Source organism: Eubalaena glacialis, chromosome 5 (assembly GCF_028564815.1).
Source record: "Eubalaena glacialis isolate mEubGla1 chromosome 5, mEubGla1.1.hap2.+ XY, whole genome shotgun sequence".
Classification (NCBI taxonomy): domain Eukaryota; kingdom Metazoa; phylum Chordata; class Mammalia; order Artiodactyla; family Balaenidae; genus Eubalaena; species Eubalaena glacialis.
In genome coordinates this window covers 45844661-45866683 of record NC_083720.1, presented here as the reverse complement: position 1 = coordinate 45866683, position 22023 = coordinate 45844661, and the positions used below count along the sequence as shown (strand labels likewise).

The window sequence follows — 22023 nt, the reverse complement described above, 5'->3', positions numbered from 1 at the left end:
GAGCAGAGACAGTGGTAAATATGTGTGCAAACATAAAACAACATAGTGTTTAGTGAAGTATATAGAGCAATAGCATAAATAGGAAGGAGGTCTAAGTCCTAGAAGGATGGGTAAAGATTTTGATTAATGTTAGACCTATATCCTAATTTCTGGGATAACCTCAAAAAGAATAGAAATAGAGGGCATAATTATCATATTGATAGAGGAAAAACAAAATTAAACAATAAATATTCAGTGAATTCCAAAGTTTGCAAGAAAGGCGAAAAATAGAAGCTTGATACAAATAGAACAAAAACAGATAAGGAATTTAAACCCAAATATAAACTCTCTTAAATTTAAATTACTAAATTTTGACAAAATGTTGTAGTGTTTTAGAAAAAGAAATTCCATATTATTTAATAATACAGAAAGGTTGTAAAGAAATAATTGAAAAAAACATTATGGAAATAATAACAAAAAGTGTTTTATAGGTGTGTAACAAAAGACCATATAGTCGAATGTAAAAATCATTGCTAGAAATAAAAAGGTTCACTTTGTAATTATATGAAGTTCTATTCACCAGGATGATATAACAATTATAAAATTATAAGCACTTAATAATGTAGCCTCAAAAACTTATAAAGCAAAATTTCAAAGAAGTCAAAAAGAGGAATAGACAAAGCCACAATTTCATAGAAGATTTTGCTTACTTTTCTCAACAATTGATAGAAAAAACAGACATTGAAAAACCAAAACTGTAAAATTGCATCCAGCAATTTTAGAGTATGTATTCTTTTCAAGCATATGCAGAGAATTTTCAAAAATTGTGTATTGACCATAAAGACAGTCTCAGAAAATTTCAAGATTGAAATCATGTTGGGTATTTTCTTTTACTACAGTGTAATTAAGTTAGAAGTCTATTAAAAGGATAGACTATCCATATATATTTGGAAATTAAGAAACACACTTCTAAAAACTGTGAACCCGAAAAGAAGACATAATGAAAATTAGGGAATATTTTGACTGAATGATGAGAAAATATGACTGGATTGCAGCTTATTAGATGGAAATCAATAACTTTAAATGCATATATTAGAAAAGAAGAAAGGCTGAAAGTTAATGAGCTCTTCCATTTCAGGAAGAAAAAATAAGAGCAGAATAAAATAGAGGGCAGGAAGAAATAAAAGCAGGGACAGGAATTAATGGATAAGAAAACAGACATACAATAGAGAAGATCAAGGAATCAAAAAATTCTTTTTAAATCTAAAAAAAAGAGAGGGAGAGAAACTTAATGGCTCGACTGAGAAAAAAGATAAATCATAAATAACTGAAGTATAGAATGAAAAGCAAAAAGGACATGACTGCTGATATTGTTGACATTAGATAAAAACATACAAGGAAATGTTTTATGCAAATAAATTGGAAAATATAGTTGAAATGGGCAAGTTCCCAGAAAACTATGACTAACATAAGAAATAGAATACATGAATAATCCTTTAACAGTTAAATAAATTTGATCAGTAATAGGCACTTCAGAAAGACTTTATTTCCATTTGGCATCCCTGGCATGTTCTTTTAAAATGTTCAAGCAAGGCATCCTACATTTCCTAATATTTTCCCAGAGAATAGAAGAAGAAAGGACATTGCCACTCATTTTATGAGGGTAGCATAACATTGATATAAAAACTTGATCAAGTACAAAGGAAATTTACAGACCAGTCTCATTAATGAACATAGATGCCGAAATTTGAAGGGACTAATCAAGATAAGAAACCCAGCAAATATGTCTCATGATAATGTTGGGTTTTCCCAGGAATGTGAAGAGGTTTGGTTTAATATTCAATGTAATTCACTGTATCACTATATTCAGAGATTTAAGAAAGAAAAATGACATAGTTATTTCAATAAATTCAAAATAAATTTGGTACTCAGCCTTAAAAAAAAAAAGAAAGAAAGAAATGTTGCCGTTTGTGACAATGTGGATGGACCTGGAAGGTATTATGCTTCGTGCAGTAAGTCAGAGAAAGACAAATACTGTATGTTTTCACTTATAAATAAAATCTAAAAAATAAAATAAATGAATACAACAAAACAGAAACAGACTTACAGAGAACAAACTAGTAGTTACCAGAGGGAAGACGGGTGGGAGGATGGGCAAAATGGGTGAAGGGGATTGAGAGGTACAAACTACTAGGTATGAAATAAGCTACAAGGTTGTAATCTACAGCACAGGAAATATAGTCAATATTTTATAATAGCTTTGTATGGAGTATAGTCTATAAAAATATTGAATTACTGTGTTATACACCTGAAATGCAATATTGTAAATCAAATATAAATAAACTGGTTGATTTGGTAAAATTCAGTATCTTTGCATGGCAGGAAAACTCCCCTAGCAAGCTAGACATAGAATGAACTTCCTTAATGTGATAAGCAGTATTTCTCTTAAAGAATACAGCAAACATATTTAATGATGAAACTTGGAATGTGTTCCCATTTAGATTGGGTATGTCAAGGATGCTCACTCTCACCACCAATTTTCAACATCATAATTGAGGTCCTAGCTAAGCCAATAAGGCAAGAGCAAGAAAAAAGAAAGCAATAAGGATTAGAAAGGAACAAAACAAAACTACCATTATCTATAGATGATGTATTTGTATATGTAGAGCACTTCCAGATAAATTATTATAATTACAGAGTTTAGCGATGTTAGATAACAAAGTCAATATACAAACATCAATTGTGTTTCTATAAGCCTACAAGAAACAAAACTTTTAACTAAAGATATCATTTACAATAGCACCAACACTATGCAATATGAATAAATCTTAACAGGCTGTATGTAAGACCTTGGTCTTATCTAGTGAACAGTTGAGAAGCCCAGTAGAAGAAAAATGTAAGTCCCTGTTTGCTTTCTTTTCAGGCTTAAATCTAGGAAATATACACTGTTTAAATTCAGTATGCTTACCCGGGGTGGGGGGCGCTATACATTTTGTCCAAAATACCACAGAATAACATCCTAAAATAGTTGTTTGCAGTATTATTTTTGGAGTAAATTGATCACATCAAAATACAATATCTTGGTAATAGAGATTTGGGGCTTGTTCAGTCTGAGTCTTTATCGAATAGTAAGTCTTTTCTGTAGCATTCTTGAAAGCATCCTCTGGTGGGAGTTCATTCACTTTTCTGCCTGAAATTTCCACTCATGGGAACTAGTACTGAATCATTTCACAAAGATTTTTTTAAGTACATATTTAACAAGTACCATGAGAGCTACCTTACTTTGTCAAATTTAAGACATCATCAGTTGTAAGATGCATCATTTCTTCATGTTCTACTAAATAAAAAAGTCACTTTTTGACTGACACACCATTGATTTTAACATGCATCTTGAGTATAGAGGTTTTTTAACGTTTTTAAAAGCATTTTATGATTTATGAAACATTTCTACAGAAGTGTTTCTCCTGTTTTACAGTTTAGAAATATTACTGAGAAAATCTGTCTTTTATTTTTCAGGTCTATCATGCTTCCTTTAGTTTTTTTCCTTCATAATTTAAGCATCCCTAAATTAGTTCCTTTTCTTGGTTTTCCATTTATTTTGCCATCCTGGTCATTTTCCAGGATGCCTTGTAGTTTATCAGTAGCCTGCTTAATACTGAATATGATGCAAACTTCAAAAAGAAAATTGTAAAATCTTAATATTAGTTTATTCACAAAGTAGAATACTCTGAGTTCATGAACTAGAGTCTTGTTAACTTAATAAGATTTTCAGTAATTTTTTTTCCTTAAAACAAGGCAAAATTGTTGTGTTTTAATTTTTACAAGTAGGTTTAAATTTTATATATCATACTTTTCACAGCAAAAATTTCTCCCCATTGACACTCATTTACTCGTTTTTAAAACTGAGGTTAAAGATGCTACTTTTTTTAAAGTTAACATTTTTTGTAACCAGTATAAACAGGATTGTAATACATGTCTCTTCTAATTATTCTTTTCATCTCTACAAATCATTGCAAAACAAATCTGCTCATTATTTTAACCTGGGACTATTTCTAAATGACAAAGGTGTTTACTTGTTTTAGAAGTGAATATTTACATTTGAATATTTACATTTTTTTTGCAATCATGTAACTCCTGGTAGTCATTGTGTGACTTCTTGCTGTGTTGTATATATTGCCTAGTTCAACTTAATTCATCTAAAGGAAAAAATGACACCTCATAGTATGTTAAATTTATAATTATCTGATTCATATAGAATTTATGGTTTTTGATTATTGTAAAATTAAGCTTTTTTAGTAGTTAATATACTTTTCTCTCTTTAATAACACAGGTTTTGAGAGTATTTTAGAAGGGCTTTATGGACCACGGCTACGAAGAGACCTCAGTTTATTTGAAGGTAATGTTTCTTTAAATTTTATTTAAAAATTTTAATCTTCTGTCCATTTTACAAATGAAAAATGGTTGTTCTATACTAATTTTGTATTAAAATGAATTTGATCTCATTTAATTAGAAAATATTTTTAAATAAGTAAATAAAATGATCTAAATATTATTTCTATTACATAATGTAATAATGATAATTACAAAATTTAAAACAAAATTTCTGTTATTACATTATTACATTATTATATAATCTTTAAAAAACTTTTAGTACATTGATCAAAGTAGAAAACAAAGCTTGTTTTTGGGTTAATGGTAAAATTTAATTTTTGTTATTTTAAACATTATGTGCCCTGACTTATTCTTAAAGAGGACTTAAAAAGGTTCAATTAAATAAATATCTCCTGTTGCTTATGATATAGGCAGCCTGGAACTGAGATTGTCATTCTGAGATACCCTGCCATGTGTGTTCAGAGTTTTAATACTATTTGTTATTTCTTATAGCCTCCTCTTCCAAACACTCTAGCATAAATCCTGGTGGAGGAGTTTGATCTATGCTATAACTGCTATAATATAGGTTAGTTTTTTTATTACTTACTTGGAAACGTAGAGCACTAGGAGAGAACATTTTTGTAGACATTTGAAATTTTATAGTACAGCTCATTCACAAAATGGGCAGTGCTAGTATAGATTTTCTACTTTGATTTTGGTACAATTATTTCTGAATCTCGTACCTGTTCAGTTTTATATGCTGATAACTCTGTTAGCTTCTATTCTCCTCTGGTACTTTCCATTCTACAAAGACCCAAGGTATCTTGTATAAATAAATCTTTTGAGTTGAGGCAATCAAAAGTTTTCTACTTATTCTTTTTTTTTTAATTAATGTTGAGCAGGATAATTGAGTTATGAACCATAGAGCTGGTATCTATGAAAGATCATTTGTGCCAACCACCCATGTTCAGTCAGATGAATGATATGCATGCAGAATATGACTTTTAGGATGGAGACTCCAAAATGTGCCTTATTCTAGTGTATTATCATTCTTATGGCCAAGAGCTTTTTCTTTTATCTCTTAATTGTACTCATTTCTCGTTTTATCATAGTTTAACACTGCATTAAATATTTTTACCTGATATATTTATAAACACTACTAATTGTAGTTTCATCTGTTTTTCTGAGCATGTAAATGAAGAAAGGAAAAATCCAAAGAAACAAGAATTTAACCTGTGCTTGATATTTCTGCAACCTTTCTTTTTAAACCCGCTGTCCTCATTCAGATCAGAAGTCAGCATTATACTTAATTGCCTTCTGATAACCCAAGTTGCAACTTGTAACTCTAAGCGTCTTGCTTCCCCCACTGTCATTTATTTATTTATATAGTTATGTGTGTATATATTTATGTCTTCAAAAATTAGTTTATTACATAAAGGGCAGAATGTCCTAATGAAATAAATTCTTGTATTTTATATTTAGACTAGTATTTCCTTAGCATACAAGTAACACATGTTCATTTTTGGAAATTAGAAAATACAAATAAATCAGAAAGAAAAAAATTACTCCTAGTTCCACGACCCGCAGATAACCTTCACCATTTTTATATAAATTTAAAATATATGTTTGGATGTATTTATTCTTGTATTAAAGTAGTACATACTGTATATACAGTGTATATAGTTTTTTGTGCCTACTGATTTTCTTCACTAGTGTATCATTTGGGTATATAAAGTTCTGGATCATCATTCTTAATGGCAGCACAGTATTACATTGTAGATCTATGGTAATTAATTTAATTAATTTAATACGCTGTTGCTTATACCTCATTCCATTTATTCTTTTAATTCTGATAGATCTTGTACCTTATATCCTCTTTTGTGCTTTTTTTGGTGGGAGGATTTACAAAATTAGCTAAGCTTTGGAACTCAGTCTTCTTCTCACACATGGGCACATATTGATGTTGCCCTTTTTCACCCCAGATGTTCTAACTTTTCTCCAGGTTTCTTAGGTAAATTCTTCCTCCTTTTCTTTGCTTTTTTGAATTTAAAAAAAGGTTTCTTATCAAAGTTTCAGGCTTAAGAGGGATAATATTAATTGTAGTAATAAATCTGTATCTGTGCAAAGATAAAGACAGCCATACATTTTGAAGGAAAGTTACAACAGAGCTATCAAAGTGTAGAGCCTTTGAAAAGGCATGTAGAAGCTATCCATTATAGACATCTCCAGCTTTTTTCTTATCCTCTTCTTAAATAAGTGTGCTTTCTTTGTTGTTATCATTGTTTAAAATGGTTTAATATTTAGATGTTAGGACTACCAAGTGTAGGTATTTCTCATCTGTATACAAATCTGTATGCAGGAATCACATAGGTGAGTGTATGTTTTTAGATAAATCATTGGAAATCTGAACCCTTGTTACTCACTTTCCAAAACTCAGGAACTGGATGAATTGGCTAGCCAAGGGATCCTTGTATATTACTCTAAATTATTTTTATTATAAAATTAAATGCATAGTATTTTTATTTTATAATACATTTAAGTTAAATAGACTGCATTGCCAATCTGCTACTGTTTCTGTGGAAAAATGTACTCTAAACTTCATAGTGCTACCTTGAAAGTCAACTTTGGCATACAGTGTGTTTTTAATTTTAAGGCTTTTTATCATCTGTATTAGTGTTTTGAGAAGTTTATATTTTAATTCTTGAAATCATATTCAGAGTCACCTCCAGATTGAATGGTTTCGAAAGCTTTTGAGTGTTGCTAATTTTTAATTTGTTGGAAACAAAAGCTTTCTGTCTTCTTTGATCTGTTCTTAGGACTTTTTGTCCTTTTGAGGAAAACGTAACTATTATTTCTTTTTGGAGTAAAGTCTCCAAAGAAACTTTGAATGTCATCAATTTTTATGTACTCCCTGAAAAGTTCCCCATACTCTATGCCTCTCTTCTACCAACCCAGAATTCACTTTTCCTGCTGTCACATGACTTTTAAGCAGAAATTCACTCTTGTTTTCTGCTTTAGTCAATCCTTTCTCATGTCTTATTGGGGAACCAGTTTCTTTCATTTGTAGGATTGTCTGATTTACTTGCCCTGACTATGGACATTTACAAAAATATGAAAAGAGTACAGTAGGCAGGTGTAAAGTGGCTGATAGATCCTTATTGGCTTTTCCCTAGCTGTGTCCACATTTCAAAGAGAAATTATATCAGAGGTATGCAAGCGATCGCATCTTGGCCAAATCCCGCTCACTGACTGTTTTTGAATGGCCTGTGAGCTAAGAATGGTTTTTATGTTTTTAAATAGTTGAAAAAAATCAAAAGAAGATTTAATATTTTGTGGCATGTGAAAACTGTATGAAATCCGTATTTAATGCCTGATTAGTACAGTTTTATTGGAAACAGCCCCTCTCATTTGTTGACATATTGTCTATGGCTACTTTTGTCCTTCAACAGTAGAGTTGAATGGTTTTGACAGAGACCATATATCCTCCAAAACCTAAAGTATTTGCTCTCTGGCTGTTTATATTATAGTAAAGGTTTGCTAATCCCTGACTTATACCACTGACCAACATTTAATATTTTTGGTTTAATATCCTTTTTTTTTCCCCAACGGTTAACACTATGATGATGGAGCAAACAAAGCTACTTTTTAATAAGATTTATTGGATGACATATTTTGAATGCTTATTTTGTGTTAGGAACTGTGATGAGCAATGAGGAAAGAAAAATGAATAGGTAGGATCTCTTCCTACTAGGAACCCATACCCTAGTATTAACTAAAAAATGAGTAGCTTTCTAATATGAATTGATGATTATTTATATTAAAACCAGAGAATCTAATACTATTTTATAGTTAGTTATATAAGTTATATTAGCTTTCCTCAGTGTGTACACAGAGACTTATCCAAGTGTACAGGCATACCTCAGAGGTATTGCGGGTTCAGTTGCAGACCACTGCAATAAAGAGAATAACGCAATAGAGTGAGTCACATGAATTTTTGGTTTCCCAGTGCATATAAATTTTTTGGTTTCTACAGTTATGTTTACACTATATCGTAGTCTATTAAGTGTGCAATAATAGCATTATGCTAAAAAACAATGTATGTACCTTAGTTAAAAAAGACTTTATTGCTAAAAAATGCTAACCATCACTTGAGCCTTTGGCAAGTTGTAATTGTTTTGCTGGTGGAGGGTCTTGCATTGATGTTTATGGCTGCTGACTTATCAGGGTGTTGGTTGCTGAAGGTTAGGATGGCTGTGGTGATTTCTTAAAATAAGACAACAATGAAGTCTGCCACACTGATTGACTCTTCCTTTCACAAACAATTTGTAGCATTCAGTGCTATTTGATAGCATATTACCCACAGTAGAACTTCTTTCACAATTGGAGTCAGTCCTCTCAAAACCTGCCATTGCTTTATCAACTAATTTTATGTGATATTCTAAATCCTTTGTTGTCATTTCAACAATCTTCCCAGCATCTTACCAGGAGTAGATTCTATCTCAGGAAACCACTTTCTTTGCTCATCCATAAGAAGCAACTCCTCATCCTTTGAAGTTTTATCATGAGTTTGTAATGATTCAGTCACATTTTCAGGCTCCACTTCTAATTCCAGTTCTCTTACTATTTCCATCACATCTACAGTTACCTCCTCCACTGAAGTCCGGAGCCCTTCAAAGTCATCCATGAGGGTTGGAATCAGCTGCTTCAAAACTCCTGTTAATGTTGGTATTTTGACCTCTTCCCATGAATCATGGATGTTCTTCATGGCATCTAGAATGGTGAATCCTTTCCAGAAGGTTTTCAGTTTACTTTGCCCAGATCCATCAGAGGAATCACTATGTATGGCAACTATAACCTTATGAAATGTTTTTCTTAATGATTCCTGGTCAGTGGGCTGCAGAGTGGATGTTGTGTTGGCAGGCATGAAAACAACATGAATCTTGTTGTACATCTCCATCAGAGCTCTTAGGTGATCAGGTGCATTATCAACGGGCAGGCACATTCACATTTTGAAAGGAATTTTTTTTTTTTTCTGAGCAGTAGGTCTCAACAGTGAGCTTAAAATATTCAGTAAACCATGTTGTCAACAGATGTGCTGTCATCCAGGCTTTGTTGTCCCATTTATAGAGCACAGGTAATGTGGTAAATGAGGACTTTTGGAATGGTAAATGAGCATTGGCTTCAACTTCAAGTTATCAGCTGCATTAGCCCCTAACAAAAGAGTCAGTCTGTCCTTTGAAGCTCTGAAGCCAGGCATTGACTTCTCCTCTTTAGCTATGAAAGTCTCAGATGGCATCTTCTTCCAATATGAGGCTGATTTGTCTAAATTTTAAATCTGTTGTTTAGTGTGGCCATCTTCATTGATTATCTTAGGTAGATCTTCTGGATAACTTGCTGCAGCTTCTACATCAGCACTGTTGCTTTACCTTGCACTTTTCTGTTATGGAGATGGCTTCCCTCCTTAAACATCATGAACCAATCTCTGCTAGCTCCAAACTTTTCTCCTGTAGCTTCTTCATCTCTCTCAGCTTTCATTGAATTGAAGAGAATTAGGGCCTTGCTCTGGATTAGGCTGTGGCTTAAGGGAATGTCGTGGCTGGCTATCCAGACCACTAAAACTTTCTTATCATTCACGTGTTCACTTTTAATTTCCTTTAAGAACTTTTCCTTTGCCTTCACAGCTTGACTGTTTGGCACAAGTGGCCTAGCTTTCAGCCTGTCTCAGCTTTTGATATGCTTTCCTCACTAAGCTTAATCATTTCTAGCTTTTGATTTAAAGCGAGAGACTTGCTGCTACTCCTTTCACTTGAACTCTTAGAGGCCATTGTAGGGTTATTAATTGGCCTAATTTCAATATTGTTGTGTTTCAGGGAATAGGGAGGCCCAGCAAGAGGGAGAGATGTTGGGGACAGGCCAGTTGGTGGAGCAGTCAGAACACACACACGAAGAATATACAATGGAAAAAAGACTGTCTCTTCAGCAAGTGGTACTGGGAATGTTGGACAGCCGCATGCAAATTAATGAAGTTAGAACACGTCCTCACACCATACACAAAAATAACTCAAAATGGCTTAAATACTTAAATATAAGAAATGGCACCATAAAATTCCTAGAAGAGAACATAGGCAAAACATTCTCTGACTTAAATCCTACCAATGTTTTCTTAGGTCAGTCTCCCAAGGCAATAGGAATAAAAGCAAAAATAAGCAAATGGGACCTAATCAAACTTAAAAGCTTTTGTACAGCAGAGGGAACCATAAGCAAAACGAAAAGACGACTTACAGAGTGGGAGAAAATATTCGCAAATGATGTGACCGACAAGGGCTTAATTTCCACAATACACAAACATCTTATATAACTCAACAACAAAAAAACAAAAAACCCAGTTGAAAACTGGGTAGAACACCTAAATAGATATTTCTCCAAAGAAGACATACAGATGGCCAACAGGCACATGATAAGATGCCCAGCATCACTAATTATTAGAGAAATAAAAATCAAAACTATAATTATGTACCACCTCATACCGGTCAGAATGGCCATTATTAAAAAGTCTACAGTTAACAAATGGCTGGAGAGGGTGTGGAGAAAAGGGAACCTTCCTATACTGTTGCTGGGAATGTAAGTTGGTGCAGCCACTTTGGAAAACAGTATGGAGGTTCCTCTAAAAACTAAAAATAGAGTTGCCATATGATTCTGCAGTCCTACTCCTCGGCATACATCCAGACAAAACTATAATTCAAAAAGGCACGTGCGTCCCTATGTTCATACCAGCACTATTCACAATAGCCAAGACATGGAAGCAACCTAAATGTCCATTGACAGATGAATGGATAAAGAAGATGTGGTATATATACACAATGGAATATTACTGAACCATAAAAAAGAATGAAATACTACTATTTGCAGCAACATGGATGGACTTAGAGATTATCATACTAAGTGAAGTCAGAAAGAGAAAGACAAATACCATATGATATCACTTATATGTGGAATCTAAAATATGACACAAATGAACTTATCTATGAAATAGAAACAGACTCACAGACATAGGGAACAGACTTGTGGTTGCCAAGAGGGAGTGGGCGGGGGAGGGATGGATTGGGAGTTTGGGGTTAGCAGACGCAAACCACTATATATAGAATGGATAAACAACAAGGTCCTATTGTATAGCCCAGGGAACTATATTCAATATCTTGTGATAAACCGTAATGGAAAAGAATCTTAAAAAGAATATAGATATGTATAACTGAATCACTTTGCTGTACAGCAGAAATTGACAAAACATTGTAAATCAACTCTACTTCAATAAAAAAAAGAACACACATAGAACATTGATTAAGTGACAACTTATATCGGCACAGTTCTTGGACCCCAAAGCAGTTATAATAGTAATGTCAAAGATCACTGATCACAGATCACCATAGCAAATATAATAATGAAAAAGTTTGAAATGTTGTGAGAATTACCAAAATGTGTGACACAGAGACACAAAGTGAACAAACGCTGTTGGAAAAATGGCATTGATAGACTTGCTCAGCACAGTGTTGCCACAAACCTTCAATTTGTAAAAAAATGCAATATCTGCAAAGTGCAATAAAACAATAAAACTGCCTTATACGGTTGGACTACAGTTTGTTCACCTATTTGAAAGACCTGGTCACTTCCTAGGTTCGGCAATTATGAATAAACCTGCTATAAACATGTGTGTGCAAGTTTTTGTGTGAACATACATTTTCAACTCATTTGGTTAAATACCTAGGAGCACCATTGCTGGATCCTTTGGAAAGGAAAGACTCTGTTTAGCTTTGTAAGAAGCAGACTATCTTCAAGAGTGGCTGTACTATTTTGTGTTCCCACCAGCAATGAATTTAGGTTCCTTTTGCTCTACATCCTCACCAGCATTTCATGTTGTCAGTGTTTTGGACTTTAACCATTTTAATAGGTGTGTAGTGGTATCTTGTCGTAATTTGCATTTCTCTGATGGCATCTAATATTGAGCACCTTTTCATATGCCTCTTTACTATCTGCATATCGTCTTGGGTGAGGTGTCTGTTCAGACAGGTTTGGAGTCAAGAATGAGTTAGGAAATATTTCCTCTGCTTCTGTTTTCTGGAACAGATTATAGAGAAACTATTTGGGCTGGTGCTTTCTGTTTTGGAAGGCTATTAATTATTGATTTAATTTCTTTGATAAATGCCTATTGAGGTTACGTATTTTTTTGTGTGTGAGATTTGGTAGATTGTGTCTTTCAAGAAATTTGTCCATTTTATTCAAATCTGTGGGAAACTAATGTTGTCCATAATATTCTTTTGTTACTCTTTTAATGTTCATAGGATCAGTAGTGATGGCCCATCTTTCATTTCTGATATTTTCTCTTTTTTTCCTTGGTTAGCCAGGCTAGAGGTTTATCATTTTATTGATCTTTAAAAAATCAGCTGATCCTAATTTTTTAAAAGGTATAGAATATAAACTGGAAGGATATATTGCAAACTATTAATTGTTATCTCTGGATGATGGGATTATGAATACTTTTTCTTTTCTCCTTTGTACTTTCAATATAGTTAATATGTAGTTTCATAATGAAAAATTATTTTTTAATTATATTGCCTACTGTTTAGTATCTTTTAACAAAATTAACACAGTTATAATCAGTTTTTTATGACCTTAATGAAAAATCTAGTTTCAGTATTCTCCTTTTTCACTTTTCATTGAACTTTATCTTTAGGAACTCCAAATTTGTTTTCTATGGCTTGAGGGTACTGAAGAGAATAAAAACATTCAAAAGAAGTGTGGTTAGTTAAAAGAAAATGAAAGTAACATCTACTGGACTTCTGTGTTTTGCGTATGTTCTTATTTAATTTTTACTACAGCCTTAAGATGCAATTATTATTATCCTCGTTTTACAGTGAGGAAATTGAAGCTCAGAGAAAGTGACTTGCCCAAGGCCACATCTGTCAATAGTATGTGGAAAGACCATGGTTCACTACAAGGCTTTCTAATTTCAAAGACTGTTATCTTTCCCAGATAAATTAGGTGAATGATTGGAGCCAGACTTTGACCACAAAAATATTTATATATGGTGGAAAGGTTGATCTTTATCATTCATTTACTATCAGTTTCATATATGACATTGCCTTTTATTAATAAGGCTAGTTGTATAAGGTACATATTTTGACCCTTTTTGAGCTTATACCTTCATGTATTAAAGTTTCAAAATGAGAGACAACTTATTTTAGAGATGAATATCTGAATCATTGTCAAATTTTGTTTGAGAGATAAAATGAATGTGTTTTGTTGTAGTGCTTATTTAATTTTTATGACCTGAAAGGACAACCTGGACAGAGGGAGAAGTCTGGCCTCCAGGTGATTTTTCAAAATCGCTTTTCCTATATATAAAAAATGTATACCATCACCATTTATTTGGACTGAAAATTAAAAGTTGCTATATAAAGAGTAATTACTAAATATTTTTCAGTAAATTCATAGATTTCTGAACCCAGTAACATTTAATGGCATTTATGTAATCATTGATTATTCAATGCCATTTGTTTAACTATGTAGGCATTTATTTTAATTGAATTTCCTTGAGGAACTTCACCTAAAATAACTAAAATAAATGAGGATAATCTAAGCATGCCCAATTTTATTTTACAACTGGTAATTGTCTTAATTAACCCAAAGTTGTTGTCCCTTGAGTCAATATATTTATCACTGAAACTTTATGAAACCTTCCAATGATTTTTCAGAAATACCTTTTCCAGACCTACCAGCTATTTTTCAAAAATCCCAATGCTGGATTCCTTTCATAGTCCCTATTCATGAGGCCATAATTTTTAAAAGCAGTAAGATTTCCTTGATCTATCAAAATTATGTTATGCTTGGCATATGAGTCAAGTTTTTGCTACAGTAATGCTACATAACAAACAGCTCCAAAGTCTGTTTCATGTTTATGGGTGATCTTATTCACTGGAGTCTAGGCTGTGGATGGGGATAACATCTCCTCATGACTCCATGTTCCAGACTGAAGGATTAATGGCTTTACGGGCCAAGTTCTTCTGATGTAGGATGGTGGAAATTCAAGAGAATTGGGGAAATTTGCCATGCCTTTAAAAGCCTCTGCTTAGAATGGTATACTGTCACTTCTTCTATATTCATTTCATTGGTCAGAAAGCTGTGCCTCGCTCTCTGTAAGAGCCACTGCACAGTCCTATATTCAAGAGTGTGAATCTATGCTTCTGTTGTACTGACTGGGTGAAAGGTTGGAGAAAATTATGAACCTGCATAACTACAATTCTGGGTTTTTAACTGTATAGGTTATGTAAACCTTTTCATTTGTCAGGTTGTTTACAAAAAGTGATCAGTTTTCTTAAGCAGATATTCAGTTAAAATTTATCTTCTGCAAACTAACCTTATTAAATATATGTGTGATAGTACAGGATTTAAAAAATAATGACTAGCGACTCTACCTCGTTAATAATTCACCTTTGCATGATGTTTTGTAGTTTATAAAGTATTTTCATATTTTTAAAATTTGATCACAAAAAAGTTAGGTGATGGCATCCTTATTTTACAGATGTGGAAATTAAAACAAAACCTTTGTGGCTTGGCAAGGCTACAAATAATAAGTTCCATTCCAGATTTTTGGAAACTTCAAATCCAATCATCTTTCCATTACTCCATACTGGATCTTATGTTCCCATTCCCTCCTCTTTCCAAGCTTAAATAAATAAAAGGAATATTTCTGGAGCACTGCCAAAATCAAAGGAAGCTATCACTATGCTCTTTATATTCCAGCAAATTATATTATCTTCTATTCTGACCTATATATCTGGATTAATGCCAGAGTATCCCAGGGGCTAAACCTAAGTAGTATTTATTCATTATCATTCCAGAAGGATGAGTTTATTTCCTGTGTAGTTTAGCAGAAAACATGTATTCAATTTCATTATGTATTTCAAAAGTATAAGAGAAATTACTGTGGTATACCAGTGCTTTTCAAATTAGTTCCAGTGTAGCTGCCTCAGATGATAATGGTTTATGTATTATTTGAAGTTCTGTGTATGAATTTATTTGGGAAAAGAAATTGGAGGGAGTTTCTATTGCAAGGAGTAAGTTTGAAAAATCACTGTCTATACCAAGTACAGTTAGGATGGCAATGTTATTATATCTTCATAAAATTCCTTCATTAGCAAATGTTTTCCACAAACTCGCTAATATATTACGACAGTTGGATTATAAGGAACATTCTTGTGAAAAAAATCCATGTTTGGTATTGAATAATATAACTTGTTTACTTGCTTTTTGCTCTAACTCTTGCAACAAAGCCTTTAGCATGTAATGAAAATCTGATCTGACTTCTTAGCAGTGGATTTCTACTTTTTTATTGGATAGCATTCCATATTCTCAAATCTGTAGGCTTTTCTGGTGCTTTATTCCATTTCTCTGTTTTATGTTGTCTTCCATGATGTGCAAAATTTATTCCTTTATCCCCATATCTCCCTGTTTGTTCTGATTTCTTTCATACTGAAAATAAAAATTAATAGATGATGATAAATTGAATCTTTCAGAAGGCTAGATGATACTTAAAATTCTATTGTTGGAAAACTAATTTATAACCAGCTCATTGTTCTTGCTACTTTGTCCGATAATAGTGCAAAATTACTCTCCGTATTTCTTTCTAGATGTCACCAGTTTAATTTTGGGGGGCCTTTTCCCCTTACTATTAGTAGCTAGCTTTTTTATATGAGCCATTGCTATGGCAAGTGGTAATTTTATTTGTTTTAATAAAGTTAGTGTATTTAATCAATATTTTTCCCTCTTTTGAAGACTGTGAACCAGAAGAGCTGACTGACTGGTCTATGGATGAAAAATGTTCATTTTGTAACCTACAGAGAGAAGCAGTCAGTGTAAGTTTTAGTGCTATGAAATTATTTCTAAACTAATTGCACTATTGTAACACAATTTTTTAAACTTAATTTGTTCTGAAAATTTGTGACTTACAGTGAAATTTAAATACCTGATTTTGGTAATGAGAAGAATATTTTAAAGTCTTATGTTAGAAGTCTAACATTTAGCTTAACTTGCAGGTAAAAATCCCAACATTCTCATCTTTTTTGCTTATTTCACATTTCTTTCTTAAAGCTCTCTGACTCATAAAGTTCAGTTCAGATCTGTTTTGTATTTAGGTAGACATGGGTGAGCCTAGTTTGGTCTGAGACCACCCTGTAGTCTGATTTCTTAGGAATCAGTGGTTGGAGGATAATGTAGTACTACTTTTTAGCCTTTTACTTTCTCATGAAGTCTTTTGGATATCATAATTATCTCCTGTGAAATGATTAATTATTAGTTTCTACTGTAAACAGGGCATAAACTAGACAAGCAGCGTCTTCCTGCATGGTGGGAAGTCCCAATTCTTTATGTACTGTTGTGGGAAGGGCTGAGAAGAAATGGGAATTTGAGAACTTGCACCCATTTTGGTCAGATTAGTGGATAAACATATCTGCTTTGTTCTTAAAACTCTCATTACTGGCATGCTATATAGTGAATTTATTTAACAATATATTTTATCTGCCCCCCACCCCCTTTTTGACAATAGTTTTGCTAAGGAATAAGGCTAGTTTGGCCCTCTATCAAAGATAAATTTCTTTTTTCCTGACTGCTTTCTCAAATTTTATGTTCTGTATATAATTTGATATATTTAAAAGATAAAAAAATAAACATTTAGATAATTTTTTTGCCATTTTAAATGGAGTCCCATGTTTAAATAAAAAGTGATTTTTTTATGTTGTTTTCTTCTAATTTTAGGATTGTATACCATCTCTTGATTCTTCACAGTCAACACCAACAGAGGAACTATCATCTCAGGGCCAGTCCAACACTGAAAAGATTGAATGCCAAGCAGAAAATTACCTAAATGTACTCTTTCGAAAGAAAGGTAATATTGATATACTTTGTCATTTAAAATTTGCAATAGACATCTAAAATGTTTGAATTTCTCTCTCACACAAGTTTTTAATATGTCAATCTCTACTCCATTCTTGATTATTTCCTTCTTTGTCCTTAGTTTTTCTTCATATTTTTAGGGACGTTAGGATTTGCAATCACTGTAGAGCTAGTCTTCTATTAGGCTTTCCTTTTCACCATTCTATTCTCAAATCTCTCCCTGACTTTATTTTCTTAATCTACTATAGGCAGAAGAAAATTTTATATGCTTCTGGTCTTCCTTATTTTGTTTCTGACTTCAGAAGTTCTTTCGTGTTCAATAAGTGATAGATATAATATATTGCAAAGCTGTTTTTAGAAATGTAACAGTTAAATCATTTATCAGCCAGGTTGGTAGTATATTTGCTGGCTTGAGATTTCAGTGTTTCTTTGATAGCTTGAATGTGCTTACTTGACATTACAATGTCAGTGTTGTTCTTTGCTTCCTGTCTATCTAAACATTTAATCCAAATGAGGGCTGTTTTCACTTGTTTTCTTGCTTGATACACATATATCAGGCAGAAGTTATTTTTATATCTTAAGTTACTTGAGAAAAATACAGAAATATAGACCCTTCCATTTTTTGTTCTTGGCCATTTGCACAGTAGTAGAGTGTCTTAATTTTTATCACATAGACCTTTGGAGTAAGTCATGGTGTAGGGAGAATGAAGGGTGGTGGTGGGAGGATCACTGTACCTCCCAGCTTCCTGAGATTGAGGAAGACATTACTGTATTTTCATCTAAGTATTGATAGTGCTTTTACTCCTCTTTTGAATTAGGTAACATCAGATATTTTCTGTTAAATAGATAACTTACAGGTTTTAATCTATAATGTTGAATATAGTCCTCACCTTTGAGAAAGGAGGCTTTTGTTTAGTCTTACTGTTACGAGTTCTTTTATGTGTTGAAATATGAAAATCCTCTGATGAGAAGAACCATTAGTATATTAAAAGGCCTAAAGTTAAGAACTATATATTTTTTTAAGTGCAGGGGACTGAAAATCTTTTCCTGTGTGTTACCAAAGTACTTAGTATTGAGAAATTGGCAGTATCTTTAAAAAACAAATTGTTTTTTAAAAATTTTCTTTAGAACCAATATAAAAATTATTTACATGATTTCTTTAAGAATTTTATATTAACTTAGAAAATTTTATTCTGCCTGTATAGTTACATTTATAAGAATTATGTTATCAGACTTACATCATGAAGAGAGCTGGAAAAAATGTATGCATTTACACACATGCATGCAGTAAGTTTCACTCACCTTAGAACTTACTCAGTCGCCTCCTCCTTTGAATAATTTGTAATGGAAGTAGGTAGAAATTAATCAATAATAATGCCTTTTAATATTTGATAGTATGGAGTTAGCCTGTGCTCCATTGCCCTGTTAAGAGTAATCAGTAAAAACTTGGTACTATTTCAGCTGATTCAAGCATCTGGGTCTCCAAGAGGTCTCCTACCAATGGTTGGGTGAGTGTTCATGGATATTTAGTGACCTCTCCATTTGGGGATTTTTTTGGTTTTCTTCAAGATCTTTGAAGGATCACAGAGTTTTTAAATGAAAGATTCTTATTAGTAGTATTTTTGCTTTACTTCAGGTCTTCAGTATTTTTGTCTTTGTTAATTTCTTTATTTGTAGTCCATCATCACTTTCCAGATTTAATTAAACATAAGGACTTTCCTACTTGTTTACTTGGGTTTGTTTCTGTTGTTTGTTTTTAATTTCTTTGAATGAAATCATTTTCAAGATTTCCAATATGGTCTGACCAGGATGAGTCTAGAAGATAATAACAGTATCTTTTAAATGGTCTTAACTCCTTTGTTTGTGTATTTGTTTATTTATTTAGTAAGTTCTTTTAACTTTACTTTGAAATAAAAGGCAAAAAATGTGTTTTTAAAGATAGGAAATACTTCCGACTCTTCGGAAGCAAATAAAATGCTAATAAAGCATCTTGTTAGTGAAGTTTTTATTTGATTCCTGAAAATTTCTCAAACTCAGTCATTTTTAGGAATGCTGCATATTAGTAACATTAGTATTACTGGTACTTTAAATCTGTTGCTTAGTTTGAGGAACATAAGCATGTGATCATCTTGCCAAGACAAAGAGAAATCTTTTAATATCCTTATTGTAGCTTGTTTATTATCTTTCTTAACTATAGTTTTATGGAAGTTGATGATGTAAGCTGCTATTATTGAGAACTCACACTTAGGATAATTAAGATGGTTGATGTCATCAATTATGATTGAACACTAAGCCTGTTTTGTGACTTACCTCGTTTAATCCCAAAACACTGTTAAGAGATAGGAACTCTTGTTATCATTTTAACAGACAGAGATAATGAAGCTCAGAGAAGTTTTGTGTTGTGAACATTTGAATCCTTGGAAGAAATTTTAAAAGGTCAAAGATGTTCTATGTGAGGAACACTTAGATTCTAAGTATTAAGTAGAAAATCGTTCCTGTTGTCTACTACTTAGCAGCCTAGAATTAGGATTATTCTAATTGAATTAGGCAGGCTAGAGAGGACCTATGAGACATACAGAGCATTCCATCTTTGCTTTATGTGAACATGAACAGCTTTAGTGATTAGTTCCCTTATAGTATTTAATAATTGGAGAAAACTTATTACTTAATCTAAATACAGTTTGGACTATCCCTTATAATTAGAAGCTAGTCAAAAATACTCTTGTAGGGTTGAGTAAGTACAGTCAGGGGAGTGGATATTTTAGTGCAGAGGTGAACTTTTAACTAATTTTGTATATTCTTTAGAAATGTTTCAAAATTGAGTTCCTTCTAGAAGTTAACCTAGACAATTGTCTAGAGTGCTAGAGTAGAATGAAACCTCCATGATAGTAGGGACTTCTGTTTTGTTAATTGCAGAATCTTCAGTATCTGGAATAGTACTTGTCACATCTTAGATCTTCAATAAATATTTTTGAATGAATGAATGAGTACTAAGATAAACTGTCCATATATCTTCCAGTTTCTCTACATATTCAGTGGTATTAGTACTTATTTGTTTTATTTGAAGAAGAAAATTATTTAGCGTGTATGTATTGTTTATCTTTTCCTTCTTTGTACTTAAGTTTATTACTGTGTATGGCCTGAATATCAGTCAGTTTATTTGTTTTGAAATGTGGGTAAACATAGGCATATAGATATAAAATGCCTTTTCTGAAGCTGTCCCCATAGGATATGAACTAAACTATTTTGACTTTGGCTTCTCATTCTCTGATCACCTGAAGCAGTGTAAATCACTGGCTTACGATTCAGGAAGATATCTCATCTTTTATTTTTCAGTTAAAGAAGTCTACTTGACTAAATTGGACAGATAGTATGCACATTGTAGCTGAATGAATCATACTGCTAAGTGTATATAACAAAATAAAGCCTTCCTTCATCAGAATATAATGTTTTTCCTACTTTATCTTTTACCCCCCCCACACACATTGAGCATTCATGTAACTACTATTCTGGCCTTTTCTTTTCGAAGACCTTCTTGATATATGGTTGAAAGCGGCTATTAACGAAACTTTCCCCCTTAAATTAATTGATAGCTAGGTTTTATATAAAGTTTTTCATGCCTTTTTTGAACACAGATCCTTTTCCTTTTAAACTTTTAATTTTTAAGCTCTATAATATTGCATGAAATAAATATTAATACTGCTTATTAATTAATTGGATTATGACTGATACTAAAACATTTGATTTCTTAGAAACAGGAGTGTTAATCTTTTAGATTGCTTTTCTCTAAATGCAGGTATCCTTGAATGACTATGTAAATTTGACCTGATTCATTCAGGCCCTAAGCATTTCTTATACAAATGTGCCTTTGTGATAACATGTGGTCATACATTGACTTTCTCTTTATATGTGGGCTGCCTTTTTAGAACTCTCAGGGAACTGTATGTTAGTGTCATAAAATAATCCACATACCATTATGAGCCACAATCCAGAGGTGTTCTTGAAAAGATTTTTCTTATTTTGCCATGTAGAGGATATGAATAAAATTCTAAGAACACACTTTAAAAAAAAATTTTTTTAACACACAGTTAAAATTATAACTGTATTTAAGATTTTAAGCATTTCTGTTAAAATCACCTTTCTGCCTGCAACACCATCCATAGCAGGAATTAAAGGCCGACTATCAGGTCATTCATTCATCGTCACATGGATTCTTATCTCCTTTTGTCTTTTTTAATCTTTAATTTGACCCAGTCATTTACACCTTTACAAGCACCCAAATTTTTTCCACTGTGTCTTCTGGAACTTGTGGTCTTTCATCAGCAATCCCCTATATCCTCAGTCTTTTCTCTTAATGTTCCCTTTACTTTATTGCTTTAAGTGAAACCTATATATTCATAAAAGATGCTTTTGTAGACCTTTCCCTTGCTGGATGTTTTTAATTCCTTGCTTTATGTAATATGGGGGTGATAAAATTAACAAGCAACTTCTGAGATCTTTATAGCTGCTTTCCAATCATTTATTTGCCATCCTCACTCCAAACCCTGAGCTTGTTTGGAATATCTAAATATTCCATCCATATTATCATATTGCACACCTCTACCAGCCTTTTCACTTTCTTCCTCCCATCTTAGTTCTTGGTGACTTCAAGTTCTGTGTAGCTGTTACGTTCTACATTCTGGCCTCTCAGTTACTTGACCTCTTCATTTCCAATTATCTTTTCCTCCA

General features: G+C 32.6%; 1 protein-coding gene across 8 annotated transcripts in view; it reads left to right on the top strand.

Annotated features, from left to right (window-relative positions):
• The window catches only part of LCORL (ligand dependent nuclear receptor corepressor like), a 175858-nt gene that overhangs the window by 45934 nt on the left and 107901 nt on the right, over positions 1-22023 (top strand). For 7 of the 8 annotated variants that reach the window (XM_061191263.1, XM_061191266.1, XM_061191261.1 and 4 more), the window contains exons 2-4: positions 4310-4375; positions 16180-16259; positions 17158-17287. In XM_061191263.1, coding sequence (XP_061047246.1) covers positions 4310-4375; positions 16180-16259; positions 17158-17287 — 276 coding nt within the window. Of the gene's footprint in view, positions 1-4309; positions 4376-16179; positions 16260-17157; positions 17288-18756; positions 18804-22023 lie in introns of all 8 variants that reach the window. The other variant, XM_061191267.1, reaches the window with a different exon arrangement.